The sequence below is a fragment of the Periplaneta americana genome, chromosome 15, assembly GCF_040183065.1.
Source record: "Periplaneta americana isolate PAMFEO1 chromosome 15, P.americana_PAMFEO1_priV1, whole genome shotgun sequence".
In the NCBI taxonomy this organism is placed as follows: Eukaryota; Metazoa; Arthropoda; class Insecta; order Blattodea; family Blattidae; genus Periplaneta; species Periplaneta americana.
In genome coordinates this window covers 32739953-32757094 of record NC_091131.1, presented here as the reverse complement: position 1 = coordinate 32757094, position 17142 = coordinate 32739953, and the positions used below count along the sequence as shown (strand labels likewise).

At 34.6% G+C, this 17142-nt stretch overlaps 1 protein-coding gene across 1 annotated transcript in view; it reads right to left on the bottom strand.

The window, feature by feature from the left end:
- LOC138714791 (ubiquitin carboxyl-terminal hydrolase 48-like) overlaps positions 1 to 17142 on the bottom strand; it is a 675878-nt gene that overhangs the window by 239720 nt on the left and 419016 nt on the right. Inside the window, exon 18 of the mRNA XM_069846924.1 lies at positions 13594 to 13752. Coding sequence (XP_069703025.1) covers positions 13594 to 13752 — 159 coding nt within the window. The remainder of the gene's footprint in view (positions 1 to 13593; positions 13753 to 17142) is intronic.

The window sequence follows — 17142 nt, the reverse complement described above, 5'->3', positions numbered from 1 at the left end:
TGATTCCGAATACCTGAATTTCCTGCTTTAATTTCATTGTTTTTAATCTCCAGTTTTTCATCAACACTGATCTCTACTTTTTTGTATGTTTCAGATATAATCTATTTGTTACATTAGTATCTAATATTGATTCCGAATACCTGAATTTCCTGCTTTAATTTCATTGTTTTTAATCTCCAGTTTTTCATCAACACTGATCTCTACTTTTTTGTATGTTTCAGATATAATCTATTTGTTACATTAGTATCTAATATTGATTCCGAATACCTGAATTTCCTGCTTTAATTTCATTGTTTTTAATCTCCAGTTTTTCATCAACACTGATCTCTACTTTTTTGTATGTTTCAGATATAATCTATTTGTTACATTAGTATCTAATATTGATTCCGAATACCTGAATTTCCTGCTTTAATTTCATTGTTTTTAATCTCCAGTTTTTCATCAACACTGATCTCTACTTTTTTGTATGTTTCAGATATAATCTATTTGTTCTATTAGTCTCTAACATTGATCCCGAATACCTGAATTTCCTGCTTTAATTTCCTTGTTTTTAATCTCCAGTTTTTCATCAACACTGATCTCTACTTTTTGTATGTTTCAGATATAATCTATTTGTTACATTAGTATCTAATATTGATTCCGAATACCTGAATTTCCTGCTTTAATTTCATTGTTTTTAATCTCCAGTTTTTCATCAACACTGATCTCTACTTTTTTGTATGTTTCAGATATAATCTATTTGTTCTATTAGTCCCTAACATTGATCCCGAATACCTGAATTTCCTGCTTTAATTTCATTGTTTTTAATCTCCAGTTTTTCATCAACACTGATCTCTACTTTTTTGTATGTTTCAGATATAATCTATTTGTTACATTAGTATCTAATATTGATTCCGAATACCTGAATTTCCTGCTTTAATTTCATTGTTTTTAATCTCCAGTTTTTCATCAACACTGATCTCTAATAGTAAATATTCTGTTTTACTGAAACTGACATTCAGTTCCCAAAGTTTGTATTCCTCAATTAATTTTCTCATCATGTGTGAAACGTCATTTATGTATTGGTGTGATTATTATATGGTCGTCTGAGAAAAGTAATTGTTTCAGGTAATATTCCTGGTTCATAAGAATTCTCAGCGTTACGTTTATCATTTTCGTAAGAAAACTTCTAAATATATCACAGCTTGTTTATTTTGTAACCTGGTGGAGTGTAAGAGTATGGCCTTAGATCCACCAATATAAATAAATTAATGAATTAATAAATGAATAAATTAAACAAATAAAGAAATATACAAATATATAAATAAACAAATAAATAAATGAGCAAATGAATGAGCGAATAAGTGAATGAATAAATAAATAAATAACTAAATAAATAAATAAAGTATATTTTCACAAGCAGACTTAATGGTGATATACAGCAAACTTGCAGTAACCCTTAGAAGTATAAAATACCCTAGATACAGTACATAATTTCCCACTTTTACTCGACATCTGTTCTTTCAATATGTTGTTGTTCAGTCAACTGTCCGAAAACAGGTTTGAACTTCAAAAGTAACACCCATAAGGCATCATTCATAAGGCAACTAGGCCAGGAGATAATGGGGTAGGGTGGCCAGTTCCTTTCCCCCTCCAATGCATACATCGCCGATTAGCTACATCTTCTTCTAATCAGACTTCAGATGCATACAAACATAGTTCTTCCGCTGACACAAATCTTCAAGTGAGATGTACTGCCTGATAATAGATTTACTGTACATATCAGCCAGAACCTCAATCAGAGGTATATCGAAATTAAATTATCTCTATTGCATCTTCACTTAATATCGCTTGTCTTAGAACCGACCATAATAACTGTCGCATATTTTATCACATTTTTACATTATTTACCTTTGTTATGATGAAAATAATATTATTTTTTGTTAGTTTCTTTCTTCCTTAACAATTCTGAAATGTATTTTAAAAACAAATACGAATAATATAGCATGTACATATTGTTTATACATCTTGATTACCAACTTTTAACACTGTATCACTTCGGATATGTACGATAAGACTTTCACGTGTTAAACTCCAACGTACCTCGTTTACATGTTTCGATCTATTTATGGGTCATCCTCAAAGACCAACAACGACCAGTTCTGAGGATGACCCATAAATAGGTCAAAACATGTAAACGAGATACGTTGGAGTTTAACACGTGAAAGTCTTATCATACATATTCCGAAGTTTATTGTTTAATTAAATTCGGGAAACGTACTACTGTAATAAATTTTGTGTGAGATCGTGCGTATTTGCTTGTTTTCCGCACAGAACCAATACGCGGTAAGTGTGAAATACCACATTCAGTATTCCCAACGTAACACACATAACAATTTCCCTCTTCTTTTCCGCTTAAGCGCGACATTCATTTTACTGCTTTAGGCTTTTAACATATTATTTTTAGAGACGTTTAACATAGTAATAATTATAAATTGGAAACTTACCACTGCAATTTCACCTAAATTGCAATGTTAATTAATGTTTTTAAATATTTGCAAAAATTAAGTAAAGTCTACTACTCCACGAAACTTATTGCATTCCTGATACAAGTAACATTAAGGAAGCCGTGAAAAAATCAACAATATTCTAGATGCGGATGTTATTACTGCAATATGTTATATAAATAACATTGTTAAGATATTTAAATGAAAAATAAATCATTACATAACCTTACCGTTTGTTTTAAGTTCGCATTTATAGACTGGGGGAAAAAAAAAGACAGAAGTATATCACGGCCTGCTGGAGTATAGTAAACACAGAAAACATTTTATAGCAACAATGTTAAAGAAAGCTATTTTGGTTTTCCGAAGTTGCCGTCATTAAACAGAAACCAACATGGAGATTTCATTGCAACTAATTAGAAATTCGTCTTTCAGGTATGTAATAAACGATCTTCGCACAAAATAATGTACGATACACGAGCGGTATGTTTGTTTTCATGTTCTCGGAAATTAAAAAAGCTCAACTACGTTTCTCTTTTTCGATCTTTTCCTCGACCATGAAAACGTCAACATACCGCTCTTGTAACGTATATTACTATTATCATGAGTATGTCAGAGAAAGAAAATCTACATTTAATGAAAAAGTGACGTTTATTACTAGCAATTTTCACGAATAATTGATGATCCCAGGTACGTTGTACATCATATATGGCCAAATATCGTAATTCTTACATCAAATCTATAAATTACAGCACTTGGTAAAGAAGTGAAATAAAGAAGACTGTTCGAGTTTGCGTACATATTGGTAAAATCCTCTGAGAACTTATTTCCTAATGACAGCATGTGTAAAGCTATAAGAAGCTTTAAAATTGTTGATAAGTTAATTTGAGTTATACTTCCTTCCCTTAATTTGACCCGTCTGACCTTCACTTTTAAGAACTTGTCTGCTCGTCCAAACCGCAAGAGCAAGCCCTCTCGACAAAGTTCGTAGCAAAACAGCATAAATCAGAGCCTTGCTGTCCATTTCCCCTGTGCAATAAATCCCGCTTAAATTGACTACAGATATGATTCAATTAGGAACAGGACAAAGTTGAATTAAGTAGCAGCGTACTTCGGTTCTTAAGCAATAAATAGCGTCTTCAGATAAGGAGGGTGACCACGGGTTTGCTTTATCGCGCAAGACTACAGTCATTTGTTACGAGTTGACCACTCCACTTTGATTTTCTGGGTTCACAAGCTCAAGTGGCAGTGGTCGAGATGGTAAAGAGGGGGCGAAGAGTGGGAGAGCGGGGGGAGGTGCATTTAAAGTGATTAGCCCTTAAGGCCCATAAGTCAGATTAAATCAGAAACCACCCTTACGCAGAAATAAAAACACAGAAGCCGCGTTAGGTTTCTGCATGTCCGGCTAGGCTCGGAGAAATGACTTGTGACATATTACTCCACCGTTACAAACTTCTTCATATCCATAATTCGTCCCCTCCCCCACCAACGCCGCGGACTTAGCGGAGGAAAACACTATGATTAACAACGGAACATTAGTTTAAAATCTCAAAAGGCCAACACTGGACATTTCAGACTCCAGAGCTAGCTGCGGCCTAAGGGTGTAGAAGAAGGACACCACTCCACGCAAAAGTGGTGTAAAGGGCTCATGAACATGGGGGAAGCGAAGTGAAGCATGCAGTTAGCACCACGCTTCAAGTGCCTTTATCTCAAATCCTCATTCGGCTCCATGATAGAGGTCTGCACGGGCCGAAATTTTTAGGCCCGGCCCGATCTGAAAGAGACCTGAACCCGAGATCAGCTTACAATAATTATCACCCGAGCCCGACCTGGAACCGAAGACTGGTAGATAAAGCAGAGGACAGAGGCCACAGGGGTCAGGAATCGCTGCGAGAGATTTCACGCCAGTAGGAACATTAGAAAGAGTAACCTGTCAGTCTCCCAGGTAGGGTTTATTTATCTCATGGCAATGGCTATAAATAGAGTGGTTTCTTTATCTCATGCCAGTGATTGTAAATGGATTGGTTTATTTATCTCATGACAATGATTGTAAATGGATTGGTTTATTTATCTCATGGCAATGGCTATAAATAGAGTGGTTTCTTTATCTCATGTCAGTGATTGTAAATGGATTGGTTTATTTATCTCATGACAATGGCTATAAATAGAGTGGTTTCTCTATCTCATGTCAGTGATTGTAAATGGATTGGTCTATTTATCTCATGGCAATGATTGTAAATGGATTGGTTTATTTATCTCATGGCAATGGCTATAAATAGAGTGGTTTCTTTATCTCATGTCAGTGATTGTAATGGATTGGTTTATTTATCTCATGGCAATGGCTATAAATAGAGTGGCTTCTTTATCTCATGTCAGTGATTGTAAATGGATTGGTTTATTTATCTCATGGCAATGATTGTAAATGGATTGGTTTATTTATCTCATGGCAATGGCTATAAATAGAGTGGTTTCTTTATCTCATGGCAATGATTGTAAATGGATTGGTTTATTTATCTCATGGCAATGATTGTAAATGGATTGGTTTATTTATCTCATGTCAGTGATTGTAAATGGATTGGTTTATTTATCTCATGGCAATGGCTATAAATAGAGTGGTTTCTTCATCTCATGTCAGTGATTGTAAATGGATTGGTTTATTTATCTCATGGCAATGATTGTAGATGGATTGGTTTATTTGTCTCATGGCAATGGCTATAAATAGAGTGGTTTCTTTATCTCATGTCAGTGATTGTAAATGTATTGGTTTATTTATCTCATGACAATGATTGTAAATGGAGTGGTTTCTTTATCTCATGTCAGTGATTGTAAATGGATTGGTTTATTTATCTCATGACAATGATTGTAAATGGAGTGGTTTCTTTATCTCATGCCAGTGATTGTAAATGGATTGGTTTATTTATCTCATGACAATGGTTGTAAATGGAGTGGTTTCTTCATCTCATGTCAGTGATTGTAAATGGATTGGTTTATTTATCTCATGGCAATGATTGTAGATGGATTGGTTTATTTGTCTCATGGCAATGGCTATAAATAGAGTGGTTTCTTTATCTCATGCCAGGGATTGTAAATGAGTTGGTTTATTTATCTCACGACAATGATTATAAATGGAGTGGTTTCTATATCTCATGCCAGTGATTGTAAACAGATTGGTTTATTTAACTCATGACAATGATTGTAAATGGAGTGGTTTCTTTATCTCATGCCAGTGATTGTAAATGGATTGGTTTATTTATCTCATGACAATGATTGTAAATGGAGTGGTTGCTTTACCTCATGCCAGTGATTGTAAATGGATTGGCTTATTTATCTCATGACAATGATTGTAAATGGAGTGGTTTCTTTATCTCATGCCAGTGATTGTAAATGGATTGGTTTATTTATCTCATGACAATGATTATAAATGGAGTGGTTTCTATATCTCATGCCAGTGATTGTAAATAGATTGCTTTATTTATCTCATGACAATGATTGTAAATGGAGTGGTTTCTTTATCTCATGTCAGTGATTGTAAATGAATTGCTTTATTTATCTCATGACAATGATTGTAAATGGAGTGGTTTATTTATCTCATGGCAATGATTTTAAATCGAGTGATTTATTTATTTATTTCATAGCAGTGATTGAAAATCGAGTGGTTTATTTATTTCATGGCAATGATTATAAATCGAGTGGTTTATTTATCTCATGACAAAAAAAAACATGCTATTACAAAAATTAAAAAATGGAAAGAAATACTGCATCTTATTTCAGATTTGTAAAAAAAAAAAAAAATTCAGAGGAAAACAAACAAATCAATCTCATCCTCTTATTATGCGCCCAGAAAACACCAGGATATCAAAGTGTACTTATATTATAGGACTTTGCATTTTCTCATGCCTTTACAAGTCATTCCATGGGGTATGATGATGAGCTTAAAATTTTCGGATCAAGTAAAAAAATAAAAAATAAATTCTCTCTATCGTTCGTATCCCAGAACGAAATATTACTGATTTTAAGTGATACGAGCAGGATCATGTAATCATGACAGGGGTGATTTGTTCATATTTTAATGTAGTCTATACTTTTTTCCTTGTTGTGAAGACTAAGTATAAAATTTTGTAAGTATTAATAAATATAGAATAGAAAAGTTTGTTTATTTTAAAAAAAAGGTAAAATAAATAATAACCAATGTTCTGTGTCTGTAACAGAGTAATAATACGCATTTCCCATATTTATTCTGCGTTTAATGATACAAAAAAAGCAAAGAAAATTTAAAGCAAAAACAAAGTAAAAAGAAAACGGTATCAAAGGAAATAACTCTTAACATGACTATTACACTCTTACTACGTCATACTATTTTTGACCAATAAAACGGTACGAAAGGACGTATTTCAACCAATCACGGCTGCTTATCGCACAATTTTATCGCGTCCCTAGCATTTGTTTAATTTTATCGCGTCCCTAGCATTTGTTTAATTTTATCGCGTCCCTAGCATTTGTTTCTTTGTTTGCCAACATTTGAAACTGCGCTGGTCTGGACGTTAAAATATATATATATATATATATATATATATATATATATATATATATATATATAAAATTACAAACCACTCCAGTCGATGCCCAGCAGTTTCAAATATGACTCGCATTGGCATTCAAGAACAAGAATTAATAAAAATCGCTGATCATGCCTATGCATCTTCTGAAATCCGATTTACAAATAAATTAAGAGCACCATTCGGAAATCCTGAATAAGTTGAATACACCATGTAGACCTAAATCAACGAGTTCCACTTCTATTACGCATACGTCCAATATAACATCAATTGAACCACCACCACATTCAAATTTGAAAATTGTACATTCAATAATTATTCCTTTTAAAATTATTCATTCGGAAATCCTGAATAAGTTGAATACACCATGTAGGCCTAAATCAACGAGTTCCACTTCTATTACGCACACGTCCAATATAACATCAATTGAACCACCAACCACATTCAAATTTGAAAATTGTACATTCAATAATTATTCCTTTTAAAATTATTCATGTTTATTTTTTATGTCATCGTCGTTAATTAAAACTTTTCTAACACTTGTGTACAGTATATTAGTTAGGTTATGTTATAGCTTCTGCTATATGATATTATGGATAGTCACGTATCAGAGATTGTTTAATATTAAGATTTATTGAAAATCATCTGTCAAGTGACGTTGATTACTGGGATTCGGATTATTGAAGTTTTAACAATAAAAATGAAACTGAATCAACAAAGTCTTCTTGCCTAGTAACATTGCCATCGTGTATACGTGTAGATCGAGAACTTGACGAGAAGGCATTGCTCACTGCTGCCATCTAGCATGCATCTAGCGTAATATTTGTAATGTTGAGATGGTACAATAATACATTTGAAGACAGTTGTATTTTCGTAAGTCAATTAATATTTTATTGTATTGGAGTACTTCGTTACTTCCTATCTTTATATACTTTCTTTTAATCGTGTAATAGTCAATTAAATCCCACTCTAGTTTTGATTTTCTCTAGATAAATCTGCTCGTGTTCCAATCGCAGATTTATCGATAAAATCAAAACATCTAGTGAGATTACTGTTGATAAAACTAAAAGGAAAAATGAAAACAGAAGGAAAAGAAAATGAAAACAGAAGGAAAGGAAAGCAAACATTCAAGAAAAATAAAGAAAAAATGGAAGGAAATGACAAATTAATGCAAGTAAGTAGGCTATGCAGGAGACGTAACGGAAAGATAAGTTAGCCTACATGGAAATAAAAAATGAAAGAATGTGAAAATAAAAAGGAGATAATTTGAAAAGGAACTGAGAGGAAAGAAATGGAAATGAAAAAATAAATAAAATGGGAAGAAAAAGGGGACAGAAATATGAAAATAAATGGACAAAGAAAAAAGGAAATATATGGAAATTAAAAATTAAGCAATGTGAAAAGAAAAAAAAAAAAGAAAAAAAAATATATATATGAACGGAAATAGACAAAAGTAAAAACTAAAGGAGAGTAGTGAAAATGAAAAACTAAAGAACGTGGAAGGCTGAAGAATCATTAGAAGAACACAGGAAAATAATGACAAGAGAAAGAAAATGAATAGAAAGAAGTAAAAGGGAAGGGATTTGGAAAAAGAGGGAGAAAATGAAAGGATGTCGAAAGAATAAATGAAAGGACTTGGACGAAAAGAAAGAGACAGAAAAAAACGAAAGGACAAAGAAAAAAAAACAAATAAGATGGAAAGAGAGAAAGTTTAAATGTACAAAGCTGGAAGGAAATGCGAAAGAATAAAGACAGAAAACCATAATAACCAAACAGATGAATAAGAGAGAAGAAATATGAAAGAAGCAAAGTAAGAAGAATTAAACGAATGGAAAGCAAAATATCAAACCGATATTGGTTGAAAGAAAAAAGAAAATAATATAAGGAAAAGAGACAAATGGGGATTAAAATGGAAAATAAACAAAATGTGAACGAAAGAAACTGGGAAGGAAGATAAAGAGAGCAAAATGTTACATGATTCTTCAATATCGACATACAAAAAAGTCGTTAACACAAAATCGACTAAGAAATCTACCAAGCAAATATTTCAAGGAAAACCGAATCTTCATGAGCTTTGAAACACTAATGCACTGAAAAGGTCCGGCGATGAAGGGGCAGACGCGGGGCGTTCTGAACGAAATTTTTGAGACGTGGCGAACACTGCAGTTAAGAGGAAGTTAGTCAAACGGGATAGGGAGTTCCAATGTTAGGTGGGCACTAAATCATACTCCAGAAGGGAGGAACCAGGCCTTAAATGGGTTGTTGGGAATAAGTCCAATTGCTTCAAGGGGACCGGATTAAACATATTCCAGTTCGTGAAGGCAGTTATGCGTTTTTAATTATTCATATCCAGGGTACGGCGATCTTGAGTCGGCGGCGGCAGAATAGCATTGTGTCACTTGTACTGCATATCAGAAGTATCGACAGCAACTCGTTGATAAGGCAGACACTTAGCAATAATTCTCTCAACAGAAAGAACTCGAAACTACAGTGAATAATTAGAACACCTAACAATATTATAGTAATAAATAATAATAACTTACAACTTACTTACTTACAAATGGCTTTTAAGGAACCCGAAGGTTCATTGCCGCCCTCACGTAAGCCCGCCAGCGGTCCCTATCCTGTGCAAGATTAATCCAGTCTCTATCATCATATCCCACCTCCCTCAAATCCATTTTAATATTATCCTCCCATCTACGTCTCGGCCTCCCCAAAGGTCTTTTTCCCTCCGGTCTCCCAACTAACACTCTATATGCATTTCTGGATTCGCCCATACGTGCTACATGCCCTGCCCATCTCAAACGTCTGGATTTAATGTTCCTAATTATGTCAGGTGAAGAATACAATGCGTGTAGTTCTGTGTTGTGTAACTTTCTCCATTCTCCTGTAACTTCATCCCGCTTAGCCCCAAATATTTTCCTAAGCACCTTATTCTCAAACACCCTTAACTTATGTTCCTCTCTCAGAGTGAGAGTCCAAGTTTCACAACCATACAGAACAACCGGTAATATCACTGTTTTATAAATTCTAACTTTCAGATTTTTGGACAGCAGACTGGATGATAAGAGCTTCTCAACCGAATAATAACACGCATTTCCCATATTTATTCTGCGTTTAATTTCCTCCAGAGTGTCATTTATATTTGTTACTGTTGCTCCAAGATATTTGAATTTTTCCACCTCTTCGAAGGATAAATCTCCAATTTTTATATTTCCATTTCGTACAATATTCTGGTCACGAGACATAATCATATACTTTGTCTTTTCGGGATTTACTTCCAAACCGATCGCTTTACTTGCTTCAAGTAAAATTTCCGTGTTTTCCCTAATCGTTTGTGTATTTTCTCCTAACATATTCACGTCATCCGCATAGACAAGAAGTTGATGTAACCCGTTCAATTCCAAACCCTGCCTGTTATCCTGAACTTTCCTAATGGCATATTCTAGAGCGAAGTTAAAAAGTAAAGGTGATAGTGCATCTCCCTGCTTTAGCCCGCAGTGAATTGGAAAAGCATCAGATAGAAACTGACCTATACGGACTCTGCTGTATGTTTCACTGAGACACATTTTAATCAATCGAACTAGTTTCTTGGGAATACCAAATTCAATAAGAATATCATAAGTTATAAAACTTCTCTCTTAATCGAGTCATATGCCTTTTTGAAATCTATGAATAACTGATGTACTGTACCCTTATACTCCCATTTTTTCTCCATTATCTGTCGAATACAAAAAATCTTATCAATAGTCGATCTATTACGCCGAAAACCGCACTGATGATCCCCAATAATTACATCTACGTAAAGAGTTAATCTTCTCAAAAGAATATTGGACAACATTTTGTACGACGTCAACAAAAGTGATATTCCTCGAAAGTTACCACAGTTGGATAATAATAATAATAATAATAATAAATTTGGTGTTAAGGTCATCAGGCCTTTTCTTCCACACCATTAGAAATATGTAATCGTACAGCGAAAAAACAAATTAATAACGTTCATTCAAACAAAACAAGAACGTTTACAATGACAGTAACAGAAAACTAAAGAGATAATGCAAAAACATTAAAACTTTTAAATTTGTATTTATTAAACAAAGCTTAACATCTATGTTAATGTTATTAATCTAAATAACTAAACGAGGAAGGGCAATTAATAGTGTAAACAAGAAATACAATAACAAATGATTAGACTAAGGCTAGTACAGGCCTGCACAAGGTTTGCGCTCTTCGAGCCGGCTCACAGCTCATGAGCGGAATGCAGATATTAGCTGCGCTCTGTATAAGGGTGGACTGGAAGAAGAGGTGATCTCGTACAAAATATAAACAAAAAGAAGTATTATTACGAGTGAATAATTTCGAGGGAAAAATTGTTCCGGAGCCGGGTATCGAACCCGGGACCTTTGGTTTAACGTACCAACGCTCTACCACTGAGCTACTCGGGAACTCTAACCGACACCGATCCAATTTTTCCCTCTATATCCACAGACCTCAAAGTGGGCTGACAACCGTCAAGCAACGAACTTCGAGTGCACACTAACTCCGTGTGACTTAAATTGTGGTTTTCTGTTAACGAACAGTGACGTGTATTATGCAAATCAAGATTTCAGGTATAACTCCCTGTAAAGTTGATTTGAATAAGTTCGAAGTTGGTTGCTTGACGGTTGTCAGCCCACTTTGAGGTCTGTGGATATAGAGGGAAAAATTGGATCGGTGTCGGTTAGAGTTCCCGAGTAGCTCAGTGGTAGAGCGTTGGTACGTTAAACCAAAGGTCCCGGGTTCGATACCCGGCTCCGGAACCATTTTTCCCTCGAAATTATTCAAATCAACTTTACAGGGAGTTATACCTGAAATCTTGATTTGTATTATTACGAGTGTTTATGAAATGAATTCCCTTTCAGTGTTTGCTGGAGAAGTTGGTGTCACTAAAATGCAGCGAATATGACGTATTAACAATCTCTAGTCTCTTAATTTATTCCAGATTTTAGCTCGATCTCAGAACTTACACCTGTCAACCCTAGTTAACCCTAAATTTAGTTATATTTTCTATGCAGCATCTGAAATCGAATAACCTCGCACTTTATTCAGTTCATTAAATAACCAATAAGAAAAAAAAATACGAATGACATAACATTACACGTGACTTCTTTATCATTGTTCGGGCCTACGTGAATTAATTTAAAACAGAGACAAAACAAGTGCGATGAACGACAGCTCATGGAGAGCCAAGACACACCGATCTCATGTCCACGTGCGTCTACAGAGGTGAAGATCATCCAACCAGTACGGCATACATGGGCACAATTTTCGGTTATGTGAGGCACTCGATTTGAAATAGTTTGTTTACTAGGAGAGGTGACTGCAGAGTAGGATGGGAAATATAAACTGCTGTGACCTGCGTCACCTTATCGTAATCGCTAAGGCGGTCAGTGGCGAATTATTAGGAAAGCGCTTGGTTAACGTGAGAGATTCGAAAACTTTTATTCAATTTGGCAAATTAATTCTGCAGCTTTAATCATAAACCTCTTTACTATTTCTCCATCATTGAATTGATTTAAATCACAGACGAGAAATTGCGTAACTACCCAATAATATTCCATCACGTTGTCTACGTTTATTTTCTTGAGTATTCTGGCGTTTCTCAAGATTACTTAATAGATTTGCACGTTCTCGACCTAAAATAATTTCAGAAAATCATATTTCGTTTTCTACGCACATTTGATATTTTTTTTATAAATTTCTTTTGGAAATAATACGTACAAACAACATTTAATTCCTCGTACCTCTTAATGCAGCGTGTTCAAGGTATAATGTCGTATTTAGTATACTATGAAAATGTTAAGATCGTAAATTTTCTTCGGAATAGTACGAAAAGTAACATTTAATTTGTCGTACCTTCTAATTCAGCATGTTCTTTATGACATAAGGAGTAATGTCGTTGTATATTAAATTTATTAATGCCTAATGGGATTTTCGAGCATAACATACATCGTAAGTTCTCCCCTTCTAAACAGCAAAAAAACTCTTCCTCCCATTTCTTATGAAATAATCGTTTTATAACGCGTACACACTGCTTTGATAATGCCATTATGCCACCACTGATATTGCTTATGAAACTGATACAGAACCTGCCCACACCTAGGAGCTGCGTGAGGGAGGAACGGGGACTGTGAAGATGATGTCACTCAGAGCGATAAGTTCTGTGAAGGTCAGTGAGGCACTAATTCTCAAGTGAGGCACGATGCCCATCTATACAGTACGGGATACGCGTTGTTAGCACAATGATGTCCCCTACAGCTGTTATAGCTGACTTGCAAAACCAGATTTCACTGTATTTTCCCAAAACCATCACGATGCTGGTGGGCATCGGTGCCAAACCTTCATGAGGAAATTTCTTCCCCCATGAAAATTGGAACAGGAGCTCATTTCGCAACGGTAAAGGTTTGACGTGTAAGACTACACAGCGCTATTAAATAACCGCTTAAAAAAGACAGATGAAAGTATTTACTACAAGTCTATCAAGAAGAATATTCCAGTCACAGGCCACCGCTTACCATGACTTTCAGCTCCAGCAGTGTAAGTTTCGAAGACACGATGAGTTCCTTCTCTCCACGCATGCGCCGATGTCGTGTGCTTTTTCGAACTCTTGTGTCGCCAGGGGTAGGAGAACTGCAAGCTGCAGGCGCCAATTTCGGACGTTTGGCCTCAGAACCCTGTAAAATACAAATATTCAAACTTAAAACAGCACTCCAATTCTTCATGGTTCAATACTTTTCCATTATTCGGGCAAGACTCTGCAAAAAAGGCAAAGACATAAATTGTTCATCTTTTCAATATCTATCGCGACATTCATAGCAAACCTTAAAAATTTATAGAGATATGAAAACTTCAGCAATAAAACTTCCCACAAAAATTATTTTCTATTAGTTGAACTATGCGTTGTAGAGAAATATTTCATTAGAAGTATTGGTTCTATTCCATACAAAGAACCTCCTATTCAAATTTGTGCACTCAACCCCCTAACACCCTGTATATGGCTCATGACTCCACAGTTTTAACTTTCCTGTAATTTTGTAGTGAAGTTTTGTTATTCGTGTAACTAAACATTTATTGTTTTTCTATATCTTTACACTTTTATCTTATAATAATGAAAACACTGTTTCCACTTTTATACTTTTCTGTCCACAGACGTTCCAGTCCTATTTTATCAAGTTCATTTTTAAAGTCCTAGCCTAATTTATTGTATTGCCGTTAGTTATCTAATATCTATAGCAAATCTTAACAATCTCGTTATTATCCATTTTTTAAATTCTAAACCACAATTTTGATATTCTTATCATAATTTCTCCTCTACCGCTGCGCTTAATTGGGGATTTGTAAAACTCGTTTACAATATTTGAATTTACACAAGTAAGGTCAAATTCAACAGTGTTCATAAATGAGATATTAAGTATACAGAGAAATAATGTATTACAGTTGTATGAACACTTTTTTTTTTAAATTTCAAAGTTATTATTGGAAATGAAAAATGCTGTTTTTTCAATGTAATGGGATTTGTCTAAAATTACGGTTGCATTTCCTTTATCCGCCTTAGTGATAACCAAATCATTTTCTGTAATTTTGTTACGTAGATTCATTAATGTTTGTTTGTTTGCTTTATTCAGAGTTCTATTTTGTTTAATGTTGAATTGTATTTTATTAATTCTAGCTGCTATTTTGTGACGTAATATGTTTCTTTGGGGATCGCTAATATTTTGTAGGGCTATTTCCGAAACTAGAACGAGCTGTTGAATTGAGTTAGCATGATTTTTATCCAAATTGTATTTTTGTCCATTCTTTAACAAGTTTGTTTCGTTATTATCAAAAGTAATATGTGATAAATTTACTATTCGATCTTGAAAGGAATGTTGAGACAAGGAGTTATTGTTGGATTCTTGTTTTTTTAGTTTTTGAGAAGCACGTAAATTTTGAAGTTTCTTACGTAGTTTGAGGAATTGAAATCTAACTTTATTACTAATACGTAGAGAAATTTTTTTTTTGAAGTAGTTCCCATTTTATGGGATGTATGGTGTAGAGTATATTGAGGTGACACTTATATAATTTCAGATTAAGTTCATCTTTCTGTATAAAATTTGATTTGATTTCATTTATTAACCAAGTTCTTGTGCAAGACTTGTCCATGTATTTGGCACTTCGGGAATGTAAGTTTGGCTTGATGGTCACATATTTGGGTTTTAGAGCCTCCTTTAGGCATGTTTTGTTGAACCATATTTTTTTGTTTAACAGTTCTATTTGATGACGCATGTCGTGGTACTGGTTGACCAAATTTTCTTCTTCACTAGTCGCCATATTTGAATTTGCACAAGTAAGGTCAAATTCAACATTGTTCATAAATGAGATATTAAGTAAGTTATACAGATAAATAATTTATTACAGTTGAAAGTGTTCATACAACTGTAATAAATTATTTCTCTGTATACTTAATATCTCGTTTACAATGTTTATTCTGTAGTACATCAATGTTCTCCCAACTATTATTATGGTGTCCTCATATCTGAATGTAATAGAACATTCTGGATTCCACAAGCGAACTGTAGATGTTATTGAGAGTTTGTATGCTGATGTTTCGTGTTTTACCTAGGCGCATATTTATTACTTACAATTTTCCCGTTTATACTGTGTATTATTAATTAGGTACCTTATAAATGTATCGAAGTTGACATTACACAAAGGAACCGAAACATTATTAAAATGCATTTAAAACTAATATAAAGAGGAAATTAGTTTTTCTTCACTATCACCGACGACAACACTACCGTACTAGTATGGATAAATTCAAGATCTTTGGTGTTACAATAAAATAAAGACGGAATGAAAATGACGCTAAGGCGCTTGCATGCCGATCCGGAGTTGCGCTCGAGTCGAATTATATTTCTGATTGTTTCAATACATACTATAAATGGTATTAAAATTGGAGGAGTACCCTGTGGTACAAGGTGTGCAAATATATGTTGAGTGTTATTAATTCAACCAAATAATATAAAACTTACTCAAAGTGGTAATGCTATAGATAAGGTTAATACTATATGACTTGTTCTAGTAAAAATATATGGGAATAAACCTAGAAAATTCGAAGGGTTCGATTCTCGCTTGAGCTGATTACTACCTAGTTGGGTTTTTCCGAGGTTTTCCCCAACCGTAAGGCAAATGTCGGTAATCTATGATGAATCCTCGGCCTCATCTCGCCAAATACCATCTCACTATCGCCAATCCCATCGGCGCTAAGTGACCTAGTAGTTGATACAGCGTCGTTAAATAACGAACTAAAAAATTAATTAAAAAATGGCAGGGGCATCACAGAAAATCTCTTCCAAAGCCGCTTTGCCCACTACAAATCCATAAAATTCGTCCCGGGTCGAAGCCTGGGCCCCAAAGTTGACAAACCATCGGCTGACAGATTAAGCTCCCTAATGCAAGAGGGCTGAAGAACAACAAGGACGCGCAGACAAGGTAATTGAGGGAGGAAATAACAATGAAAATCAAACAAACTTAGGAAAGGTTCCTTTGACTCATTTCGTGTGTTCTACACTCTAACCACTAAGACATCCTCGATGTCTAACTTCTACTCCCTTTTGCCACCCTAACTTGGCGCCCCGCAGTTCCCACCCTCCCGCCATAACATCACGATCTATAGGAGCAGGACTCCAATATGAAAGCTTTTATGTGCCTCTAGTTCATCTATGCACTCTTACCAGAAGCCTTCACTTCATGGTTCGATTACCGACAAGGAAGGGCCGTCTTCTCCCTTTCTTAGGAACTGGATGAGTTGCCTTCACCTGGTGTGTGATTGTCTTTTAAGTGGTGATCTTCAGCCATGATGTGCGCATCATCGAGGAGTTTCGTTACTCGCACAAATTTAGTGCTAATTAAAGATGACATCACCATATTTGAATTTACACAAGTAAGGTCAAATTCAACAGTGTTCATAAATGAGATATTAAGTATACAGAGAAATAGTTTATTACAGTTGTATGAACACTTTTTAATAATTATTAAAATTAGACTCCTTTAGCCACGATACGCGGTCGAACATCAGATCCAGC